The 26,397-nt window shown below is 38.8% G+C and overlaps 1 protein-coding gene across 1 annotated transcript in view; it reads right to left on the bottom strand.

Annotated features, from left to right (window-relative positions):
• Positions 1-26,303, bottom strand: part of ift80 (intraflagellar transport 80 homolog (Chlamydomonas)) — a 51,864-nt gene extending 25,561 nt beyond the window's left edge. The window contains exons 1-8 of the mRNA XM_088011982.1: positions 25,761-26,303; positions 25,590-25,641; positions 24,051-24,274; positions 21,547-21,657; positions 21,363-21,431; positions 18,565-18,674; positions 16,205-16,294; positions 13,064-13,201 (exon numbers count right to left, since the gene is read on the bottom strand). Of these exons, the coding sequence (XP_087868108.1) occupies positions 13,064-13,201; positions 16,205-16,294; positions 18,565-18,674; positions 21,363-21,431; positions 21,547-21,657; positions 24,051-24,274; positions 25,590-25,624 (777 nt within the window). The 5' untranslated portion in view covers positions 25,625-25,641; positions 25,761-26,303. The remainder of the gene's footprint in view (positions 1-13,063; positions 13,202-16,204; positions 16,295-18,564; positions 18,675-21,362; positions 21,432-21,546; positions 21,658-24,050; positions 24,275-25,589; positions 25,642-25,760) is intronic.
• Between the last annotated feature and the right edge of the window lie 94 nt (positions 26,304-26,397).

Below are 26,397 nucleotides of genomic sequence, written 5' to 3'. Positions count from 1 at the left end.
GCAAGAGCCTTAACATAGTAACCACAGACACATGCAGGGGCCTCCTGGGACTCATCAGCAGGACACAGCTGTGAGTTGGACAGCAGAATTCTATTAGCACATATGCACTTGCATACACACATATATGCACACGCACACACTCACGCACGCACGCGTGCGCGCGCACACACACACACACACACACACACACACACACACACACACACACACACACACACACAAAAGTGTGCACATGCACATTTGTACACACTGTAACAGGTAATTTGGCCTTTTAAATGTGTTTTGGCATGCTGCAGAAGAGCCTACATTACTGAAATAGAAACGTGCAATGACAAATCTACTATAGGAATACAGAAAAAGGTCATCAATAATGTTTTTCAATTTTTCAATTAGGACAGCAACTCTATATGTACGATGAGACCAAGAAGCAGAAGCACCACATTAAAGCTAACATCACGTGCAAATTGCAATAAAAGTCCCAGTGGAGTAGCACACTACTCAGGGCACATTAAATAGTCAAGTAGTTCTGTGCATATATTTTTTTCAACTTTTGCAATATAACTTTTTGGCTTTTGGACAATTAAAATTATCCGTAAAGGAACTATGGAGGAGAGTTTGGTAAGAGATCTTATTTGTAAGTGCAGACAATGGACGAGGATGTTGCTGGGTGGTGGAAAGGCCACTTTTAAGGTATCTGGTCCTCCTGTACACTAGTGGGTGCTAAACGTATTTAGATTGGTGGTGGGACTCGATTTTAATTGCTAAATTATTGAATAAATAGACATAAGAGAACAACAATTATATTTATTGTTTTTAAGCTGTAATTTAGGTTATTTTCAGGATTACATAAAGATATGAGCAAATTCTTTGAAAAAAAAAACTTATTTTGAAATGTGGACTATGGATGCTGACATTACTGTTGGGGACATCTGTGCTTGATGCAGCGGGTTTTACATTGCAATGGTATTTATTCTAGAATATCTTCAGTTATAGGCTAGCTCCTTTTAGCACAACAGTCTTTTCCAGAGTCCCGTCAAGAGTGTTTTTAGAAGCAAAATTAACCCCGACAGGGCCAAGAAAAGTGACTTTGTTGTCCAACATTGTTGTGTGCAGAAGTCGCCTGTGCCACAGACTCATGGGCGTACCAGCAACATAATACAAAGGTTCCGCTTTGAACTTTAGTATGTAAAAAACAAAAATGTAACTAATTACATTAACATTTTGAATGTGTTAATTAATCAAAATGAACATGTTATTAAGGTCACGATCCCATATATGTGGCTTCTCAACATTGTTCAGGTCATATGTCACAAGCCAAATCTGCTGAGCAGGTCGTATTAGGAGTATTGATTAGGGCTGTTGTAAACGAATATTTTAGTAATCGAGTAATCTATCGATTATTCTTACGATTAATCGAGTAATCGGATAAAAAAAAATTATAAAATGAAATATTGGTAAATCTGGCATAATACCGGTGTTACTATCAGATATCAATATCAGTCCAATTTTTCATATTTGAGCATCCCTAACAGTTGCTTTTTTGTAGTTTAGAAAACTAACCTGTAACAATAATAGCTCACTTTCTAAGTTAACCAGAAGAAAAGTTATAGAAAAATCTGAAATTATATTGAATTTAATAACAAAGAGGCAGGCTCACAAATATGCTTATAAAAAATGTCTACAATCCAGCTTTTAGTTTATGTATTCATCTTCAGTGAGTTTAATAGATTAATTAAACTCACCTTGCCACCTAACCTGTCACGCTTTGGGTTTGAAAATACGGGAAATGCCGCCTGGAGTGGGAGGAGAGGGCGAATGAACGAACATGGGGTGGAGGGGAGGAAATAGACCAGCGGACTGACGAACCGTTAGACCGGGGGACGAACACGGGGGGAAGCAATACGGGATATTTACGACACCTTCACTGGTCACACTCAGAAACTCATCTACCAGCCATGTACGATGCGCTCCGCCACCCGTTTCTTCAGACAGGGATATGAAATTTATTGTACGGTTCGTCGGTAAAGCTACATTTACACGGTAAGCATCAGCTACTCAGCCGCCCGCCCTGTTCAGGCTATCCGCTCACCTCAGCGCTCTTCCCGCCGTTCGCTTTCAACCAGCAGCCCCGGAGGAGAAATGCTGCCGTACTCCAGGCATTCCCCCAGTCATTTTAAGGATGCTTATTGGTTCCCCAAAAACGATAAAAAGTCGGGCATTATCATCAATCAATAAAATCCCCACGGGCCAATCTTGAAGATTGGACTTTATGCCGCTGAGACTTAGCTTTTGTCAACAACTTAGAGGCGGAAGTGAGAGCTCCGCGCAACGCAAATGAAGTCCCGGCCGGAACACGGTGCGCTAACTAATAAAACATAAATTAACGAAGCTTCGAGGCAGGTAAATTTTCCTCGAGGAATTTTAGTAATCGAGGTACTCGAATCATTCGAGGAATCGTTTCAGCCCTAGTATTGATGGAGCCTATTTTCAGGGTTTAAGCCCTGTCAGCATAATTCCTGTTGATGTTTTTTTTTTTTTCTGCATTAGGGTTGTCTGTGAACATATGCTTCTGCTGTAGTATTTAAGACAGATTAAACAGCAATCAGGGGAAATATTTTTATATAGTTTTAAAGATAAAAGTGCTAATAAAATCCTTATGAGCATCAACGATCACAAGTAAGGATTATTTTGAACAGGGTGTGGTCTGGGACAGTGAGTTTTTTTCCAGAGTGTGACTTTTTTTTTTTTTTATTGTTTCCAGAACTGCTTGTACCCAGTGTAGGAACCATGTTGTAAAATGTCCCATGTCCATCACGGGATCACATTACCAGTACATGTGTGTTGTGTGTACTGAGCTCCCGTCTGCATTTCTTTTGAACGTTGCCTGTGTCGTGAATTTTTTAACCTCGATTTCTTGATTCTACTTGCGAATTTCTCCAATAATTATTCAATTTCAATAGAAAAAGCAATGGGATTACCTAAATACATTTATTTTTACCATATATAAATCCGAGCTACTTCTTTGTATTATGCAATAAGGACTCAGTGCCAAAGAAAAAAAAAACCCTTCAGATGAATTTGTATTTTATAGAAGACTAGTCAATTTTAGTTAATGAGACCAATATAATATATTGGCATAAAGACAAATAAATGTAGAAATAAAAACACTTCGTGTCATATGAGGGGAGAGGACTATTATACATTTTGTGGATGGAAACAAGTTTTGTAAATTATAACATAGGAACTGTTGAATAAGCTAATAAACTGCAAGATACTGAACGTCATAAAAGCTGGCAGAAAGGAGAGGGAACCCTTATTTGCTCCTTTAGTTCGTCAGCAAGCATCACTCCTACTGTTTACATTTATCAAACATTTTATCCTCGTCTTTCTCCCTTTCTCCTGCTCTTTCTCTACGAGTGTGACATGTTTGTCTAGCTAGTGGAGGTAGTGATTTAGCACTGCTAAGAATGATGACTCTGCCAGAGGGGCTGGCAGGGTACTGTCTCACTGTCATACTCTTACTCCGACCGGTTGGGGGAGGGATGGACGGAGGGAGGGATTAAGAAATAAAGAGGAAAAAAGCTTGAGAGACCAGGGCAAAATGAGCGAGGGAGAGCTGAGGAAAAGAGAAACCACCGTTTTTTATGGAGACCAATTCTCCAAGCCTCGAAGACTAGGCCAACTTTAAAGGATATATTGGACAGTTCCACACTACCCCACCCCCATCCCTCCAACTGCTCTCTTTTCTCAGCTCTCTTTATGCTCCCCTTCTTTCTGGTTTCCAACAAGGCGAGCCTGTAGCCAAACTCTAGAGAGGTGTAAAAGTAATACCATGTCAACAAGTGCCTCCTACTCTAACTCACTTTATACAGACAGGCACCTTCTCTCACACACACACACACACACGCGCACACACACAAAAATTTGCAAAAATAAAAAAATAAAAATAAAAAAATGGGGTCAATCGTCTGCGAGGCTTGACTTTAGGATACACTCTTCGGCAGAGAGTGCCAGAATGAAATCTGAAAGCACAAATAAAAGCAAAGCCTGTTCTACACAAAGGCTCTAGAACACAAAGGAGAACACAAATACTGTTGGGGAAGCTAACGAGCTCTTTACGATGATAGATTAAGTCTGCATGCAAGTATTGCATCAAAAAGGCTCTCACTATTCCCACATTGGAGCCCGAGTTTCAACGGGGCTGCGAACATTTTTTTGGGAAAATGTTTTTAAAGGAGTCGGTATAATTCCCATGACAACAAGGGCAAATGGTGGAGGAGGAGAAATCTGAGAGGTGAGAGTGACCCCGGTTGCTCTTTTCAGGACTTTGCCTACCCGTTCACAATGTACGGAGGAGAGCTTTCTGTTCTAACTGCAGCGGGAGAACAGAGGGGAAGAGTGTGGAGAGCAAGAAATAGCATGCAAAAACACAGATTTGAAAAGGGAGGGAAGGAAAAGCAGGGGAGAGAGAGAGACAGAAGGGAGAGGGAGAGATGTAGCCCTACCCAGTTGCCCAGTTGCCTGGGGAGAAAACTGCTCTGCTGCTGACTCAGGACTCTCTTTGTTTGACAATGCTCCCTTGCTCTCGCACTCACTCTGAAACACTCTCTCTCCAAAAGTTCCCAGTTTTCCCCCCTCCCTCAAACGCTCAGTCACCATCATTTCTAATGTGTGCACACTCTTGCATTGTGAGACCCCTGCCAATATTTTCACTTTTCAACTTTTCTCCTCTGTAGCTCTCCCCTTGTTTGTTTTTCTAACCCTATTTCTGCGTGTGTGCCGGTCTCTCAGACTTAGCTGTACTGCACTAAATATCACCCCCCCTTTTTTTGTGTTGATGAAAACAGATAAAGACTTGCACTCTAATAAATGTTCAACTATTTGTTTGTCCTTTACTTTTTCTATACACTATTGACAGTAGCTCGTGATCAGGGAAAAAAACCTTAAGTTTAGTTATTTTCCATTAATACTAATTTCCAGTCGCTGGATTGCTCTCCAGTAATGCAGGGGGGAAACTCTTAGATTCATGAATTTCAAACTGTGTTACAAGCACCCAAACACCCAAAAAGATGAGTAAACAGGTACTATTCAGAAGGGAAGTCCAGTGGAGAGCATTTTCCACCTCCCTTCAGTATGGGCTTTAACCTACTGAGTTTGATTTCTCCAGTTGAGTTTCAACTGGAGAAATCAATGGACAGAAGGAGGAGTTGTTAATCGACCAACATAGATTTTCTGCATTGGTTTACAATTGTAGTCTGCCACACACGGCAATGTCAGCAGAAGAAGTGAACAAAGCGGTTCAGTCTGTTTCGGCCACGTTTCCAAATACTGGATGAACATTAACTGACATCTCGTTCTGCTCAGCACTTCTCTCTTCAAAGTGGGGAATGGTTGCTTATAGTTTGGGCAATTTCCGGTAAGCTTCTCAGAATAGAACTGGTGATTTAGAGAATTAAAACTCCACGCCTCCAGCTAGCAGTAACTGGGCGTCAAGACCTTCATATGAAACAAAGCATAGAACAAGGGACTGATTTCTTACCAGATTTGAAAGTATGATCTAAAAACAACATCAAACCTACCACATCGTATTAACTTAATAAGACATTTACAGTTAGCAATACAAGCTAAGTGCAGTGTACACGCACAAACCACTTTTCTTAAGTACACCCATTCAACTGGTTGTTGATACAAATAGTGAATTAGCCAATCACATGGAAACAACTTATTGAATTTAACTTCAAGAACTGGTTGAGATGACTTGCTTGAGTTCAAGCTGAGCATAAGAATGGGGGACAAAAGGAGGTGTCAATGCACTTGAATGTAGCATGGATGTTGGTGACAGATAGGCTGGTTCTACTGGGATTTCCACGCAGAGCCATATCTCTGTTTCATATGAAATCATTTCAAAACAGAGGATATATGGAGTAAGGGGAGGCTGTGTGAATGAAAATGCCTTGCTCATGTCAGATTTCAGAAGGCAATGGGTAACATATCCAGGATTTTCAGGTCAGCGTTGGTAAGAAAGCTTTGACTTCCCTTGTCTGAAGTTTGACTTCAAATGGCCCACAAACTTATATTTCTAACTCGGATAATGGAACTGTTGTACTTCACACATGCAGTGGAAATTAATGTGCAGTGTGTGAATTTTTTTTATGACATAATGCAAGAAAAGGAAGAAGTCAAACTCCTGTAGTACTGTTTCAGCTGTTATAACTTGCAAAGAAAGTGGTAATGTTTCCAGGTTGGTGATGTTACTATGCACAAAAAGCAAAATTATGACCGTAACGCTCGTAGCTATAAAGAGAGTAAAGAGCAATCTCAGATAATATACTGTTAATTAGCCACAAGGATGGGAGTTAAAGATTATATAAATTATAAGATTGTAATTAAATAGGGAGTGGGTGACAAGGAAGGAGAACAAAATAAGTGTTGGAGATTCCAACAAAACATGGACTCGCTCCAATGCTGAGGAAGGCCTAAAAGGAAACCCTGGACTCACCCAGAAAAAGGGAGGTAAAGAGGCCCCCGAGAAAGGAAAAAAGTTAAAGGAGCCAAGAGGGGGAACACTGATAAGCTCAACAAACCCAAAGGGAGGAGGGATGCAAGAGCAGTATGAGAAAAAAAGAGACAGATAAGAATGGATTTACAATTATCTTTCAAAGGCAGTTTAATCTTAAAAACGACAACATATGCTTCTCACAGCAAAAAGGAGGCCATTAGAAGGAAAATTATGTAGTTCAATCACAGATTAAGGTTCATACAGAGTAGATGTTCAGATACTCCTATGCAATATTAATATAACAAACTGACTGTGATTTCAATATTTATTGATTGATTTTAAGTTTATTTAATCAGGGACGAGACATAAAACAGTGTCACGTTTAAAAGAAACAGTTATCCTTCCTACACTTGCTGTAGCCAAGTGTTGATTTGTAAGCCTGGTCCTTGGTTGGGTTTTTGGAAAAATAACTTTTACCACTAATAATACAAGGAAACCTATTTAAAACTAAAAAAATGTTCACATGGTGTAAAACTTCTAACCCTAGTCAATTGTTTGATTACTGGTGGCAAGCCATTTTAAATCTGGGGTTATTTAAATGAGAAAGATCATTCTCAAAAGGATGCTTTGCATCTTCCTGAAAACCAATGTCTATTTTCAGCCCTCCTTGTTATGACCTGATGCTAGCAGCTTTGAAATCATTTGACTAATCACCTGTGGGACAAGGCTAACTTGTTTAAATTTGCAATATATTGCGCAGCTGTAATACGCTTTAATGCATCATGTATTGTGCAGGTGCATTCTGGTTGTCAATAGTTCAGTAACATCTATAGCCAGTTGGATGGACTCTCATTGCCGTTGGTAGTATTGTTGTGGTACTCAAAGCCAGTGGTGTACCTCTACCACCGAGTCATGTGACACCCCTTCATATCAGTCTTGAGATTGCATCTTCCAAGTCTTGGTCCTGACTCGGTTTCAGCTACATTTTCATTCAGTCTTTAATTGGTCTCAGACCTGAGACCAATTGGACATGCTCCACTCACTCTGCCTGCAGTTTACATCTAGTAGGATCTTTGGAGTTGTCTGCTTTGGTCCATTTGCGACCAGCTTCTCAGATTTATCTGGACAAATGGGATGTACATGCAGGTCAGTTTACTTGTATGTTTCTATTCACCTAAATCTGGTGGCAGTGCACCCAACTGTAAAAATCACAACAAGCCAGTCAGGAGTGCTGCTATAAGTCAGCTTCCTAATGAGCTGTCAATGACAGCTTGTCGTCAAACATTTGCTCAAGCTAGTTAGGATGGCCACAGATGACGGTGGATAAATGGTTTTCCTCTAATGGTATCCACCAATAGCACATTGAGCGGTGCGTGGATGAGGATGATTGACAGCGCAAAGACACTCCTCCTGACTTAAAATCTTCTGATCTGTCTTACTTACTAATTTATTAATAACTGTGGGGAACAGAGGAAATTTAGTAGAACAACTGGGGCTGACTGTGCTCGGGCTCTGGATCACAGCAGCTCAGTTACATCAAGAAAAGGCAGAGAGAAAAGCAGTAAAGACTAAGTTCAGCAAGACATGAGTCTGCAGCCTCATTCTGATTAACGCAGGTTCTGCAAAATAAGTCAAAGGCTGATTATTTCTGTGATCTGTCGGGCAAACACATGGATGGCAAAAGAAAGTCATGCTTTCTGATTCTTTTGTGCCAATGTCCCCAATGAGTGACTTTTGAGCTTAGGAGAGCATCCTGAGGTCTGCTTAAACTTAACTAAGCAAGGAGCTATATGTTGTGCGGACACGTTACGACAAATATAAAAACCACAACCAAAGAAAAACAGGAAGGTACACAAATAAACATGATTTTAGCTCGGTAGCTCAAATTAGTTATGTATGGGCACATCAGCGTCCAGTAGAGAGAAGAGAGGAAAAACAAGTGCATAGGAAAGATGAGGAAGGAGAGAAGAGAGAGAAGCAAGAGGGTGCTTGCCTGGCACAATGAGTCCTACTTGTTAGCCAGTGACAGTGTCAGGGATCGTGACAGGGTCCAGACGCTAGACACCAGCTGCAGCGCCTCGTAAATAGACTGCTGTCTCGCAGGGACATTTGCAAAGCAATGGCTACACACACGCATGCACACTCACACGCACACGCGCAGGCATGTGGGCACTTGCATATACTATGGCAAGCGTTCAGACAGACACTGACTGATTGTGTCTCCCAAATCTTGTAAAGACGGACAGTGAAGCTCTTTGTGTCTTTTAGGCTGTAAAATCGCTCATAAAAAGAAAACGTAGTCCACAAAGCAGAGGGATTTTTGGTGCAGAAAAACTTTAAGGATAATTATAAAAGATCTACTACTAATTTAAAACAAAAAAAACAAACAAAAAAAAAAACAATAATAAACAAAAACACAAAATTAAATTTAAAAAAAGGGTGTTAACCCAACAAACCTAATGTTAATGAGGATCCTACATCTGCCCTTGAGCACAAATGACTAGAAACAAACTTAGCGTAGCAGAGGCTGAGAGAAAAGCTAGGCTAAACTGGGGTGAAGGGGTTAAATAAGAGGGACAGATCCTGCTGAGCCAGCAGCAATATGTTAAAGTGCAAGGTTTCATTGTTGCAGATACAGAACAAAACTCCTTCCCATTAGTCACACTAGGCAAGTGAAAAGACTCTTCACACTGGGTACCCCCTTGCAGGACCACTAACCACCAAGTTAAAAACCCTTGTAATTAGTTAACAGCTTCTTTGATTGTTTGCAGATTTTCAACACTAAATGACATTGTAGCGTTGTACACTAAACTGGCGCAATGTGAATTCATACGCAAAGGTCAACAAGTCTGAATTCATGCTTCTCTGATCGAGCGACCATGAAGGGGGATTTTATTTTCAAGACTTTCTCCATTTTTCTATCCTTCTTCATCTCCCTGTGCAAGCCTCCCACACCGCGCTACACAACCCGTTATCTCTAGAGCTCAGGGAGGAGAAGAGGCAAGCGTACCCTCACTCCCGTCAAAGCAGGGCTGAAACACATTCATCATAATTATCATCATTCCCGCATGTTATCCCCGCATAGCTTCACTAGAAACAACTGCGAAGCAAGCAGTGGAACAAAAAAACAAAAACAAAACAACGGAACAAACCAACCGCGCAAAAACAAAAGCATGATGGGAGGAGATACAGTGGACCTCTAAAGAGAACACACCACTTTTTTACGTTGAAAACCTAAAAATCTGAACATGAAGAAAATCTTTTTTTTCCACATCTAATGTGACACACATCTTGGAAAATTCATCTGAGGAGCAAAAAATGCATTAGGGAAAAATAAGAAGTTAGGTTCCAGTTGTAACTTGCTAATCTGCTACAGTGAGCCTGTGTGACGTCGACCATGGGAACTCGCCCAGTGCAGCCAAGAGCTTTGCGATCTCCTCGATTGTACGAGGGACCGTTCAAATAACGGTCCCAGCCAGAGGGTGGCGCCAAACACAAAGCCGACAGATCAAGAGTAAAAGAAGAAAAACAACAAAGCATGTTTTAAAGTATAACAACAATGAGGAGCGATATGTTGTTTCCCATCCCCACATTGTGGATAATTTATCTATGAAGGACACTTATATAAAAATATAACTGATATTCTGGTGAGAAATTATTTCAGCCTTTTGTTTCAGTTATCTTCTAAGAGCCTGTGTTGTATATTTTTTTGAGTGGAACGAGATTGTTTTGCTGAGCTAAATGTAGTATGAATAGGGGCAGCTGCTTATCCAGGGACCAAGCAGTTTATGGAGAGGTTTGTCAAGACCTTAGGTGTGAAAACCTTTCAAGTAATACTATGGTGAAGCATCTTTTGATTCAAATGCAGGGTAATAGATGTCCACATCTTGGCTTGGATGCATTTGCTCACTCTGCTTGGCAGAAGTTTACCAAATCTAGCAGATGGGATCTCGACCACAGCCCTCTTCAGGTAACCCCACAGACTTCCTGTGGGATTTAGTTTGGACTTCTGTCTGTTATTCCAAATCTATTTCCTTCTGGTGAAGCCGCTCTGTTTTTAATTTGGGTGTATATTTGTACCTAGAGAACCACACACACACAAAAATATGCTGCAATTTTTTTTTATCCTCAACTTTCTAACGTCTTGAATCAAAATGTTTAGGTTTTTTGATTCACCTCGACGAAAAAAAAAGAAAAATCTCAAGATCACAATGCTGCCACTACCATATTTTATTGTGATTGTGGTGCTCTTTAGTGACTAAAATGTTCTTCTTTATTTCTTTATACAATATTGTTTTTGTGCTCAACATACCTTCTGGAATTGTGACCCAAAGATTTAAAACTGGGTTTCTTTAGACCTCAGCATTTGTTTTCTACAAGTGAAATTAAAACTGGGTGATTTCTTTAAAAGAAAACAGTTTTATCCTCACACCCTGCTCCTTTATCTAGACATATGGAGAACACAGGAGAATGTTGTCACGTGTAGAACACAACCGGTTCTTGGCAGAGAGTTTTGGAGCTCGTGAAGTGTTCCTGTCGGGTTTTTTTGGCAGCCCACTTGATTAGTTTTAGTCTTGTCTAATGTTTTCAGTGTTACGCCATATTTTTTTTTTCCATTACAGATATTGCTACTAAAACATGTTGGACAAATTGAATAATTACTTAAACCTAAATCATTGAGTTTAATTGATTTAGGCTTACCTGTACACCACTGAAACAAATAAAACACAAAATACATTTATTTTGTACATCCTCCCCATTACATCTGATGTCAGATTTGTTCTACATTTATTGCAACTCTTGATTTAGGGGTTTGGGGGGGGGGGGTTGGTTACAAAAAAAAAGGTTTTTACATAAAAAAAATTACTTTTATCATAGTAAAATATTATAAATCCCAGATTCTGAATACCAAGCATAACTGCTCACAGAAGAGGCACATGTGTTTGCTCAGACTTCTAATATATTTCAGTTCTCTGAAGAAAAAACCCCCCCCAAACAACAGACATTTGATCCTTATTAAATCAAAATGGAGCATGAAATGCCTGGTGATCAGGGCACAAAGAGACCCGGCATTGTTTATTTGTTTTGATTACTGCAATCCGACGCAGCAGTACGCCGACATCTCCACGTTAACTCGGCGAAGCTCTGGACGTCCCGTGAGGCAGGTGGTAATGTTTTTGCTGGCCAAACGTTTGGCAATAACAAAACAACAATTACCATTCATCATTCTCTCATTTCCCCTCTCATTACTGCAGTTACCATCAGCACCAGGTAACGAGGATATGTGGCGTGCAGCCTAATGTGATTTACAGTGATGAATGATGTATAGAAAAGCATGAGGCCAGTAATGAGCCGCACAATACAAACCATACCGCACTGGAAAAGTGGTGTGTGCCACAATTTTTATTTTTTTATTTGTTCAATGGCAGAGGGTTTCGCTGAATGTAAAGCATATAAGTTGAATATTATTAGGCAAAACATTAATAATTAAACCAACAAAGTGAAGTATATTGGAAAAACTGAAATTATATGAAAAGTGTACCCTTATTTTTAAAAACATAATTTTATTCTAACAAAAATTTGAAGAGTGTGTGCATGGATGTGTAGTCAGTCCCCGTTTATCCAGATACCCCTAAATAAAAGAGCCCTCCTGTATGTGATTTGATCTCAGTGCGAATCCAGCTGTTCTCCATAGGCCTCAACGGTTTGCAGAGAAGTTTAAACGCGCGATAGAGCGGTATATCATGTTGCGGGTAAATTTTTTCCTCAGCATGAACAGGAAAGCTAATCAAGAGTTAATGTTTTGATGGATGGCACTCAATTCAGGACGTTCTTTGGAGAAAACCTGCTAAGAGGCTGCAGACGTTTTGAAACCGAAGCGGAGGTTCGCCTTCCAGCAGAACAATGACCCTAAACATACAGCCTGACCTGTAAACAGAACTGTTTGAATCCGATTTTATTCAGGCATTACAATGGCCCAGTCAAAGACCACTTTTAAGCCAAATTTAAAACTTGCAGTAAGACATGACCACAAACACTTCCTTTTTCCTTGCAAGAGAAGAATGGACAAACGTTTCAGTCTTCAAACGTACAAAGCTGGTAAATGGATTCACTTTAAAGATTTGAAGAGGAAAAAAAGATATTCTGCAAAGTATTGATTTATGGAAGGATGAATATAAATTTTTAACTTGGAAAGCAAGCTAAATTTTACTCTCACTATACAATTAGGTACTAATTTCTATTTCTCTGTCAACTAAAATGACAATAAATACATTAAGGACCCCAGACCTGTATACCAGACTAGGTACGAGCCTTTGCATCCAACTTTTTAAACGCGAAGGCATAGATGTTGTAAATCTCCTGTTGTCACACAGTGTCTGCTGAAATATATGAAATTATTCCTGTTTAAAAAAGAATACGTATATGAATAACCATAGTAGAGCTACTGTCTAACCTTAGAAACTTTTTTTGTCTTTACATCCATTCTTACAAACTTGGCGCTCCAGTTTGACTTAGAAAAAATGGAAAGAACAAACTGAAGAAGAGTATAAAAGTTTGACTCACGCCAGTCTTGTCACAGAGCCGCAGGGTGTTGAAGGAACCCACAGCAAACACTTCTCCATCTGGGGCCCAGGACAAGGAGGTGATGGGGTAGTCCTGAGAGGTCGATGAGTGAAGCAGACGTCCGAAGCTGTCCCAAACCTTTGGAGGAAGCGCAAACTTTAGAACACAAAATAACAACCTGAAAAATAGTAACCTTTCCAAAGGCTGGGGTGTATCATGAGCTGGAATGTTCCCATTTGTTTGTTCTGCAGTGGAGAAAGGTTCTCAGCATGCGAGACTTTTATTAAATGTTTACTTACCCGGAGCTCAGTAACCTTCGCAATTAATAAAGCGAATGCACTTGTTGCTTCTCACATACTGCTTCGTTATGTAAACGAGTACATTTCAGGTCATTGAATGCATTTTTTTATTTTACTGGGAGCATAATAGGACTAATACTGATATTCAGTCTGTTGCTCAAAATGTAACAGATCATTTGGCAAAGTGTCCAAAGCTGTTAAAAGTCTGCAGAGCTTCAAATGAAAGTACAAAAGAGTTCTCGCATAATGATTTGCTTTATTTGTGGAAAAAAACTATGAAATCCAGCCTGTCCCTATGCGAAAAATAGGGCCAGTATCCCTGGTAACTGGGTGTATCACCTTTGGCAACAATGACTGTTAACTGGTGACTTTCACATCAATATGGAGGAATTTCAGCTTCTACTACTTTGTAGAATATATTTATTTCAACTTGGAGGGGTTTAGAGCATGAACGTGTCACAGCAGCTCTGTCGGATTTAACTCCAGACTTTGGATAAACCACTCAAAAAAAACCAACTTAATTTAGCTTTTTTTTAAGCTGCATAGAGGTGAGCTAGCTAGATCAGATGACTTTCAGCACACCACACAAAGCAGGAAAATCTCATGAGGTTATCTTTAGAGACATCATACGCGTCCTTAAGATTGTCAAAGGGGAAGATCGAATCAAAAAATTTGCCTAATTATATTGCTGTGCGAACCAGGCTAAAACCAAGCATGATTTTATTGGGCCAACAGAGTTTGATGCCATCCCCCGACTGTGTTTCTAACATGAAGGTTAAAACCAGGCAGGGGATTGAATTCCGGGGTAGTGATGCCTCTTTAAAAGTTTCAAGGATTTATGTACATACATCTCATGAGATGAGAAAATATGACACACTGAATAGTTCACTGAAACACGATGAATTGGAGAAACTTTAAACTGAGGTATTCACTGTAGAATTCTCGGTTTGTTTAATTCTATTTATACAAATAAAGGAAAGGTTTCACAAATTTAAAGCTGTATTTTAAAGCAGCCCTGATCAGTGCAGGTCTGATTAGTCTAAGCATTTTAAATTTTACACTGGAGATAATCAAAGCAGACCAGACACATTATAAACTGTTAAATGTCCCTTTAAATAGCATCAACAGGAAACCACAAAGCAGAGGAAAACATTTCTTAGTTAGGGGCTAACAGTTAGCCATTCATAGTGATCTCAATGTGGTCAGGCATTATTTCTATCCTGTCACTCTGTGCATTTGGGTTTTTTTTAAACAAGGATTCAAAAGACTGCCACATAAACAAGAGGTCCAGGAGTTTTCAGTGTCAACCAACTGCACAAAGAGTTTACATTAGCTGACTCAGTCAAAAATAATAATAATAAAAAACTACATCCTTCCTTACTTCAAAATAAGAGTCTGAAAAGCAGATGCAGTGTCGAAGCTAAAGCACTTGCTTTCATGCTAATGGTGCATATTCATTGCTTCTTCCATTAATCACTTCCATCATAAACCCACAAAGAAGAGAAATGTTTAAGCTTCCTCTGACGTTTTACACATCATCACCAAGTGACGTTGGAGATATCCTGCAGAAATATAACTTTCAAAAAACAAGCTAGCAGTGCGGGATGTCAGGAGATGTGGTGAAATGTAGAAATTAGCCATATGCATATAATCTATGTCGTAGGTTTTCCCAAACCATTATTTTCAAAACAAAACAAAAAAGTATTCTTCTATGTCCTTCTAGATTTTGTTAACTGACATATGTCACCACATCGCTCCCTGAATTTTTGAAGCCAGGTTGGCCTTATACAAGTCAAGCGATGCTGACCTTTAACAACTTTCTACCCCCTCTGTATTGGTCAGAAGACATGGAGACGATAGGATGAGATAGATAATCTATGAAAAGAAAAAACATTGAGCTCCTCTGCCTCCTGCCTGTGGCCCTGCTGCCATCTGCAAAATTGCATCGCTCGGTCAGAAACAACCAATACGAACCAGGAGGACGGTGTTAGCCCCGTTAATCGTACTTCCATACGCGCTGTTACACTAGTTCTCCACAGTGGAGCCAGTCATGAATGTGAAGCCTAGTTAGCATGGCCACCAATGATGGTGGATAAACAGTTTTTCTGAGACAAAAGTCAGACAAAAGTTGTTTCTCCGCCATTAGCACAATAAGCAGGACGTACTAGAGCATGACTGACAGCGCTAAGACACTCCTCCAGGCTCTGATTGGCTGTTTCTGATTGGCAGTGGTGCATTTCTACAAAAGGCAATAGGACCAAACGGAGGAAGTGAAGGAGATTGATTTTTTTCACAGATTATTTGTCTCATACAACACTGTAAATAGTGACAATTTTAACATGTAAAAAAATAAAATACAATAATTTTTTATAAAAGTTACATATTGCTGCTTTAACAGAGTAAATGATGACTAGGGTGTCATGAGACCCAGTGACGCCACGTATCATGATATCAAAACACTCAAACAGTAGTAATGAGTTAATGTGACTTCCTATTATCCACACATTGAAATGTCTGCTTTAAGCCTGAATCTCTTACACTTTGATGTAAGAAACGTTGTAATTCTTGAGTTTTGTTGACAGACTTGACAAAAACATGAAGGAAGTATCAACCTCTTACAGGTAGGTCGTTAAGGATGCTTAAGTTAGAATCTCCTTCCCAGAATCCTATCCACACTACTCTAAAGAGCTATTTTACTCTTTTTAATGCAACTGAACCCAGTACCGTATGCAGTCCTGTTTAGCTGGGTAGTGTAGCTGGGGGTACACATGATAAGTGACTTAAACACAATATCTCTGTCTGTTTTTATGAAACTTTAGTTGAAAATGTGAAAATCACAAACCTTATATTTACAATCTTCTCCACCCGACAGGATGAGGTCATTGACTGAATTCCAGTCCACCTTTAGAACAAGTCCATCATGAGCCTTCCACTAAAAAGAGACACAAAGACAATTGTTTTTAGCCAGACACTATTAAGTCATCATCAGTATTTTTTGGCTGTTATTTTACCAGAACAACAAAAGAATGTATCAAGTTTTGCTTGCACTTTGTCCAAAGAAAACATATAAACACAAGAGAAGCTGTCATGGACTTAAGTCACTAAACTTTTACGAAGTTAGGTAGATTTTAATGTATAAATCAGTCTACAGATAATATTCAATTCTAAAAATCACAGGCAAATCCATGAATGTGTGTCACTGCCTTGGAAAAGACTTTAAAGAGGATCTTTCAGGGGTCTCTATTAATGTTGATGGTGCCTTCCATCACTGAGCTAAGTCTCAGAGGGGGTGTGAGGGAGAGGTGATGAAGTGGCACTTTTCAATGTGTGTGTGTGTGTGTGTGTGTGTGTGTGTGTGTGCGCGCGCGCTTGAACTCGTATGTCTGGTAATGGCCAAGAGAAAGCAAAGCACACATTAAACCCTCCCCTGTTTATCTAAGGTCCCATGTGCTGTTCAGCATCGAGAAGAATAATAAACAAACACATACATGAACAAGAAAAATTCTCCCAGGTGTGTAAGGTCATCTATAGAGTAATGCGTTAGCGGCGAATGTGCATGGTCATTAATTTACTAATCCATCAGGGGAGGCTGAAACTTTGCTGCAGCAAAGAAAGACGTCTATTTATTTTCTCGCTGCACAGCGTAGAAAGCTGGACAGAAAGTCTAACAGCTCCACTCGAGCTCCTGAAAATCCATTATTGGAGAAATGAACCGGTTTAACACTGCTGAATATTCACTCTTGTACATGTTAACCTAAAAATAATAATAATAATAAAAAAAGTTTGTTCACAGCAATAAAAGCAGTGTGTGTGTGTGTGTGTGTGTGCGTGTGTGTGTGTGTGTGTGTGTGTGAATAACAACTTGTTGAAATAAATCAGAAATAATAATAATAAAAAAAAAAACTAAATAAGAGCTATCGTTTTTCTACTTATTTATTTCACTGGCATGGTATTTGGAAACTTTATCTTGGAAGAAAGTAACACTTTCTGAAATCAGAGTAATAAATATGCTACTTCTAAAACTGCAGTTTGTGCATAAATACACAACAGTTTTTCTAATGCCTAAATTTATTTCTGCAACTGGTCACAGTGTCAAACGTTTGTGTAAATTATTGGGATTTTATGTGGAAAAAACTCGAGGTATTGTTCTCCATCACCGTAAAGGTGGTAGAAAGTTATGGTTTTCAAAATATTGAACACATAAAATCTGAAAAGTGTCGAGGGCATTTTTTCCAACCACCTTGACTCTGACACATTAGATTAAATTTAGTGCCACAAACGGGCTTCAAAAAACACTTAATCTTTAAATATCATCTGTGTTTTATTCGACCCATTAAGGTCTCAGAGGTTTGTTTGAGAACATTTGGAAATAGACAGCGCTGGAAAGACCAAGGAACATAACAAATTTGAGAGATTCAAAGCAAAGTTAGGTTATACAACAATAGCTCCAAACATTTTACAGGGCACACTGTAAAAAATGCACTAATCCTGGTCAACAAAAACCAATCAGAGCCACGAGCCTTAGTGATGTCAATAATGCCTGCGTACATGCCGCTCAATATGCGGAGAAACAATTTACCGTTACCATCGTCGGTGGCCATGCTAACTAGCCTTAGCATTCATGACAGGCTCTACTGTCAGGAAGAAGAGAGCAAAGGGAAAGATGTGGGCAGCACGCACACAAGAATGATTGACAGCATTAAGACCCTCTTCCTTGCTCTAACTGGTTATTTCTGATGAGTGGTATATTTCTGCTGTTAGTAGTGGGAGCACTGGGAGAAGACAGAGGAGCTTAATTTTTTTTAGAGATTATTTGACTTTTATCATATGGTCACAACATAGCGATAGTTTTAAAAATATGTAGAAAAACAGTAACATACTACTTTACTTTAACCTAATACAAAAGCAAGCCACAGTTTCAGATTTTAATTTGTAAAAAAAGAAAAAAGAAGAAGATATTAATGATAATTTCACTTTCCGTAAACAATTATCTCCTACTTTGTGCTGGTCTGTCGCATAATATCCCCCAACAAACATGCAAATACAATGAAGTATGTGCTTGTAAAAAGCTTTCAGACATGACTACATATGCAGTGCATCGTTTCTTTTTTTGCTGCTCTCTTTAAAAAAAAAAAAAAAACATAAAACCACCACAACTAATTTATTCATTTGATAAAAATAAAGTAGCAAAAGGCTGTGAACCTGAATGACTTTGGTGCTGGGTTGCAGAGGTTTGATGATTAGCTGCCTCCTTGATGTGTAGAGTACTCTGTCAGAGTCCGGACCCCAAGCAACCGAATAAACAGGACACCCTGGAGAAGACGCAGACATGCAGACACAAAGGATTTTATCCCAAATCACAAATACTGAAAAAAAAAGAACCAGGCTTTCAACACATGCAGACTTTTTGACTTTGCTAGGATGAGGAAGCTCTCTCCCCGCTGTCTCCAACTAGAACTGATTGGCCCTCTCGAAACGACATGACATGTTCGCTGAGATCTCACCCCATTCGGTCTTTCTGCAGCACACTTTACAGGAAAACCAGCTGAGAAAATCAGACTAACTTTCACATTAAAAGCACGTGTGTGCACGCACACATAAACACAAAGCTCGAGGGAACTTTCTTGTGAGCTTGTTTTGATAACTTTGAGGGGACCAAAGCCATTGAGAAAAAACAGATTTAGCCACTTAAAGGTTAGGAGTTAAATTTAGGGTTCCTCCTAGAATCTGGTTCAGGTTAGAGTCAGACTTCCTGGTTTTTAAAAGGTAAGAATAAGAGGTTAAGGAAATGCACAAAGCCTATTATGTCCCAATTTATGTTAGTGCTAGACAAGAAAGTGTGCGTATGTGTGTGCTTCAATTTGAGTTGTGGCTGCACACGTGCGAAGGGGAGGGGTGACTGACATTTAACCTCACTCCAGGTGCGTGCGGTTTCTCAAAAATGCCAACTGGTCACGTGGGCTGAAAGAAAATCTGACGGAGTCGATGAGAGGAGTTGAGACAAGTTCCTCTCCCCCCGCTCCGCTCCACGCCCCATCTCGCTCAGTTCCAACCTCTTCCTAGAGCTCGATTTTAAAATGGGTCAAAGCAAACCAAAGAGAACAGCCCACTCCTGCACTTTCTGCATGTCTGCGCGCGCATGGGAGTGTGTGAAGAGAAGCAACACCTGCAGCGATCTCTGTGCCATGTGGCAGGCTGTGTGTGTACTCTACTAAATCTAGGTGCTCTACAAATCTGACAGCCACCGAGCCGCTTGGACTCAATGAACACAAACCAATGGGAAAATTGTTCTTTAACCATATATTGCCGTTTCTCTGCCAAGATTTTTATTTTATGTTTTTACAACTCCTGTCATCAATCAGGAGTGTACCATGCGTTTCTCAAAGCATATTATATCCACCGATTTTCTTTTATTATCCATCCCATAATTAAAAAACTGAATATTTAATAAGTCAAGCTACATAATGAATCAATTAAGAAGCAATGACGAGGAGACGAGCATGTCTTTATTGGTTTTTAATAAAAACTATAAAACTTTTTTAACTTTAAGGCATTTTTTAATAAAGAAAACCACATGACTGGAGAAAAATCGCTCTGCTCTCATTCATCCGAGCTCGCTTTCAAACCAAAAGACATGACACATGCACACAACCACACACTGATCTCTGTGCAACAACATGGCTGTGCAGTGCGAAATAAACGAAATTGCTTACTTTTCAGTGTGTAGTAAGCAATTTGGTAACAGTCGAATATTGATTGAAAGCAAAGTGAACAGCTGCTAGCGTCACAAAAAGTGAGTTTTACACACAAATAGGGCATATTTACTGAAAAATGTGTTCTACTTAGACTTAGGCTGCTGGGTAGGACTCTGTGTCGCTTGCTGAAGCTCAGCAGTAAAGACAGATGAAGCTCATTTACTGATCTATCACGCATATGGTAATAAAAAATTTTTTTTTACAGTAGAGAAAAACCAAGAAGCAGCAACTCTTATTAGTTCAAATACTCCCGTGATTTAAATGTGTCACAAGATTTTCTGTTTTTATTTGTAAATAGCTGCAACTCAAATGCACCAGCTGAACTTTTTTTTTCACATTTTTTGCCCCATTTGCACCACAAGCTTCATTCTATGGGGATTTTCTGGGTAGCGGAATTGAAACCAGTGTGTTATTGTGGAACGGAAGGGTAAATGCACATTTTTTTCTACGTTTTTCTCAAAATTAAAAAATCTGAAAAGTGTGGCATGCATTGGTGATGAACATTACTCAAAACTTTGTAGAAGAACCACCTTCGAGTGAAGTTACTACTACAGCAAATATTTTGGAGTATGTCTCTACCAGCTTAGTAGGTGTAAGTTTAAGCAAAAATAGTATTTACCAAAGATTCTTAGGTCTGGATGTTTACTAGTTCACTCTAACATATTTTTAAACAAAACATTTATATTATAGCTCTGGCTGCATGTTTAGGGTATTGTCCTGACTCAAAGTTCATCTTCGCCCCAGTCATCCCTCCATCCCTGAAGAAGAAGATAACCCCCACAGTATGATGCTGTCACCACAGATGTTTTATGTGTGGGCGGTGTGTTCAGGGTGATGTGTTAGTTTTCCTACCACACATGTAACGCTTTGCACCTAGACCAGACAAAAATCTGATTTTGCTGTCATCTGACCAGAGATGGCGCTTGGCAAAACACAGCTGATTAGCTTTCTCGCTAAAGGGATTATTTTCAGCGATTAAGTCAAATGCTACCGTTTTCAAAACGACATCGTGGGTTTAAGTTGTCTTTTAAAGAGGCATATTTTAAATAAAGCCAGTTTCTTCTTTCAGTAGCAAAGCATCTTATTTACAGACTCCTCTTCCAGTCTGTCAAGTCTCCAATTAGGGTGACAAACGGCCAGGAGGACGTGGCTCTGGTAATGGTGAGAAATTAGGTTTAACGTTTTGCTCGATCCTGATGCAATTATAATTTTTTTTGTACATAAGAAGGCTTTTTCAAGCTTTACCTTGGGTCACTAACGTGGAACGCAGCATTCCACTTTTTGACCAGATCTTGATTTGTCCATCTTCTCCCGCTAAGTAAATAACAAGAAAAAAGCGAATCATAGGACGGCTGATGTGACTGAGTTTATGTTTTATGAAGATTAAAAGTCAATTTTGGAAACAGAAATGTGTCCATGATGCCTCCACCTGTGAGTAGAGCAGTTCCGTCGTAGTTCCACCTTCCAGCCAAAACAGCCCCTTTGTGCGCTTCCACGCTCTTCTCGATGCGTCCCATTTTGGAAACCAGGTGGAACTTTCCTGTTAAAAAAGGAAATCGCTCAGTGGAATCCTAAAACATAAACATGAGGAGCTATAAATGGCATTATTAAAAAAGATGAATAGATCTATTGCAATGTTATTGTATCAAACAGATGGAAAAGAACAAAAAAGCTAAAGAATGGGGGAAAAAAATTATTCAGTAAAGGCAAAATCAAAAACACACCTAATAAACATGGTTAAGAAAAAAGCCACTTTTCTCCGATCGGCTACATCGGAAAGTTAGAACAGGAAGCAAATGAGTACAACCAAAAGATTTCTGCTGGTGGAACTTAAGCAATTTTCTGTTCCCCCAGACATGAAAGGGTGATCAGGCATGGAGACAGCTATTGAAGACGCATACCCAACATGTACTTTGTGGTGGTGTATATTAAAAATTCTGAATGCAATATGTAATTTCTGGTAGCCTATAATTGCAAATCGGCGTGCTGTAGCTCTCTACCATTTCTAAATTTGGAAACCCCAACAAAAGTGTATATTACTGCAGGTAGTCACTACGTGTACTCGAGACTTTTAACTGAATTTGTTAGGTGCATCTTTTAGTCTTTTGGCAATAGGCTATTAGCATCTCATTAAATACAAATGTATCTATAAAGTTCATGCTCATATACATTCACATATGAACCATAAAAGCGTCTTAAAAGCCTAAGATTTGGAGTCTGTAGTGCTGTAGAGGTCAGATTCTACTTGATGTTTAAAAGAATAGGGACAATCCTTGTGTTTTTCTCAAAATCAGATCCATATCCTTGGTGCAGGAAGTGGTCTGGTCAAATCTTTTACAACATTCTAGTGATCCAAAAGGCTCTGAGTAAAAATATCCTCAACCCTCGAACTCTTCCACATTAGGGACAATGTGGAAGAGTCCACATTTAGCATGTATTTGGCATATATGCTAAAATATATGCCAAATATTTTAGCATATTTGGGATGCTAAAATCCCAAATATTGATGTATTTGATTGGTATTAAATGTGTCACAACAAACTGCATAATTGTAAAGTGGGAATAAATTCATAGTTTTTATTTTAATAAGGATAAAAAAATAATAATAATAATAATTTTTTAGTAAATTTCCCTTCCTCTAAGATTCCTTAAGAAAATCACAGTGGAATCAACTGAATTCAAAAGACAGCAAAAATAGTTAGTTGAGCTGACCTGTACTGAGGTGACAGTATAAATGCATCTGTTCTGTGAAGGGCTCAGATGTTTGCTAAAGAACGTTAGATATCTAAAAGCGTCACATTCAGGACAATCCTAGAAGCCTGTGAGAAGCTTCAAAAGTCTTGCCGCTGGTGTACAGATTCACCTTTCAGCAAAACAACAACCCTGATTAAACAACCCACAGCTAAAACAGAATGGTTTAGATCCACAGACATTTCCGCATTAGAATGGACCGGTCAAATTCTTGACCAAAACTCCGCTCACAGACGCTCTCACTCCAGTCTGATTGAGACTTTTTTCTTTTGGAAAGAAAAAGGGGGGGAAAGTTTAAGACTGTATTATGTATGGATGTACCCAACATGCAGTTGTTTTTCTACAAAGAACGGACTCTGGGCCCTTGGTGCAAAAGCATACCAAATTTCTCAGGGGATACAATTTTGAAAACTATCATTTTTATTCCACTTTATAACTATGCACAATTCTCCATCTCCTAAAACAACCTAAAAAAAATATTGACCTTCTTGGTTTACAGAGTGACAAAATACAAACAACACATTTAAGAGGTATGAATAGAGAACCTCTGACAAAAAAATGTTGATTTACATAATATTTTAAAAGAAGCATGAAGGTTTGGTTCACCATTTTCATATATTTTAGCAGTATCCTTAGCAAGCTAATATTTGTGCAACTGCAAAATGACAAAGACTACAAGAAAATTGCAGAAGTGAATCGTAACGGGGATGAATCATAACTTGTCTCTGGTCTGCCAGAGAAAATTGCTGCTTCAGTTTGTGGGTGCGTTTATGCAACCCTACACTGTCATTAGAGATGTGACCACACATTGCCTGTCATAAAAGTGCATCCACACGCTTTGTGTTTGCATGTAATATAGAATGAAGAAGAGATGCGCAGAGTCATGTAACCCTGGTCTTGTAGGCGACTGTGATCGATGTCACCAGATTTAGTGATAGTAAAAGAATATAAACCGCACTGTGCGCAAGTGCCGCTATGAATATAACACAAAACATATTTGGTAAGACAAAAAAAAAAAAAAAAAAAAAAAGAGTTACAATTTAAGAATTTGAGTCACAACTGAAAGCTCTGACTAAAACCCATGTACTAATATTTGTCTTGTACCATTTCAAACAGATTCTAATTTTCAGAAACAAAGCTATATGGTCTGCAAGAGAAATTTTAAAGAACATGAAGACTCACCATCTGTGCTGGTGAGGGCAAAAATCTCCGCCTGCGTCTGCTTCTTGGCACCCACAGTTTTGGGGAACCAGTGCAGATCAACAGGGTAAATGTCATCTGGCAGTCGGACCACCAGGCCGGTTTCATTGGTGAGCAGGTTCCATTTGAGGATCTGGTGGTCCTCGCTGCAAGAATACAGCTCATCTGCTGTGGTCCAACCAACACAACTGACAAGCTCCTTATGTGAAATGCTGTTAAGAACAAACAACCCGAGGACGTTATTAGGATTTGAGTGAATGAGTAGTTAATTTGAGGAAACAAACTGACTTGGTAAAGGGTTTATTTTGTTTGTTTGTTTTTATTTAAAGGTTTTCATTTGGACACCTATAAAAATCAGAAAAAAAAATCTCTATACAGATTTTTACTGGGTAGCAGAGTCTATCTAATTTATTATGTATGTCTGTATTAGGCAGAACATGAATACCTGACACTGGAAATATTTACGAAACAAATATTTGTTCCAGGTTATCTATTGTGATAGCAAAATATCAAAGAGTAATACAGCAACGATAAGTGTGATTTTCTATGTTGTGTCGCTCTAACAGATGGATAGAAAGACAATATGGATAAGATAACCAACTACATCTTCTTTTCTCTTGCTTTAATCTGAACGCCAGTGAATATATAAACATATATTTTTTGTAGTTGAGATGGTTATTACAGGATTTCTACAGGTAGACTATAGGCTAAAATTAAGACTTTTTACAATACATGTACAGTAACCTTCTTAGAACCTTTTATTGACGGATTCTATGCAATTGTTAAAACCCATTAATTCAACATAAACCCAGTAAAATATTCACTTTTTATGACATGGAAGCTAACAAGAATGTTTTGATATTATTTACCCATAGAAACTGTAACAGTCAAGTTTTAAGAGAATATTTTTTCCAGGAGTTAAATAAAGGTTAAATGTTTGCCTATAAACTCCTAAGACAGGGCCGCATAGTACCCTGAATCAATATTTCCTAAATTACTCACACAGAACTACAGCAAGTTAAAAATTGACATTGCCAAACGATTTCTCAATCAATTAATTAGTTAATTAAAATTCAGTTAAAGAGACAACAAATCAACTAATGTTCAACTTAGGTGATTGGCTTACTAATGTACAAATTAGTAAAGCCTACTGGTAATACGGTGGGCTTTACCTATTTTAAAGGCCTAATTTTGATTAAATTTAAAACTTTAAGAAACGACACAACAATACCCTTTGCTTCAGTTTGCTACCATCTGAATCAGAGGGTCTTCTTTAGTAGCATGCTTATTGTAAAAGACAATATTTTTATGCATGACTAACTATTGAATCTTTATATTGTTATGTAATTATATTTTAATAGATAAACATTAGCAGAAGTAAGGTTAATAGATATATCTGGAATCATGTTGTCTGAAAAACAGTATAAATAATTTAAAATTATGATGTTGTGTCCGGTGTGCACATTTCAGCTTGAAACCAACTCAAAAACATTATGTAAGAACATCACATAAAGGATATGTTTTGGTTCCTTCAGCAACGACGTCTTCAGCCTCATTTTTACTCTGTTGTATCCTAAAGGCACAAAAACACGAATGATAGTAGTATTGATAAACAGATAAAGACTATATGAAGCAGTTAGCTCAATGAAGCTCTGAAAGTAACAAAGTACACGAATAAAGACATCAACATACCCTGTTAATACTGTAACACAGCCGTTTGTATGGGCCGACAGCCCTAACGATGAAGGAGATGTGCAGTTGCTAAGGTAGCTGTCACCGTTGCTAACGTGTATCCTGCTGGTAACCGTCTTCAGAAACGCACGGCCATCACTGTGAAGTTATCGAATTTACTGCAGGACAGTAAACGCCACACATGTTCAAAATAATGCGATAAGTCAATGCAGTACAAAGCAATCCCATCCTTTACCGAGCAGTAATATTTACAAAACGGGCTAACTTTTGGTAGCCATATAATCAAGAGGAGAAAAAGCTTTGAAGAAAAAGTGTGCTATCGCGAGAGTTATAACTCACGTCTCCACACTCTGACATTTTCATATATTTAAAAAAAATAGATAAGTTTTATTAAGTAATTCGACTTAATTACGCCCAGACAAATGTCTCTCTTACGTTATTCGCTTGTTCGGTAAGTTTGATGCGTTTTCATATGCATATATTAACTGTTCTGAGAGGCGGGTCTGCTGTAACCAAGCAACCGTTTGAATATTCCAGAAAATAACACACTAGATTTTAATTTTTACTCTTCTTAAGTCTTGACAAAACTTTTCATTTTGAAGAAAGCATTTGCTATCTTTTTTCATTCTTACACCGG

Source organism: Poecilia mexicana, unplaced genomic scaffold (assembly GCF_051168715.1).
Source record: "Poecilia mexicana isolate PSO_F unplaced genomic scaffold, ASM5116871v1 scaffold_13, whole genome shotgun sequence".
NCBI lineage: Eukaryota > Metazoa > Chordata > Actinopteri > Cyprinodontiformes > Poeciliidae > Poecilia > Poecilia mexicana.
The sequence above is the reverse complement of the archived record's forward strand: the minus strand, read 5'-3'. Positions and strand labels throughout refer to the sequence as shown.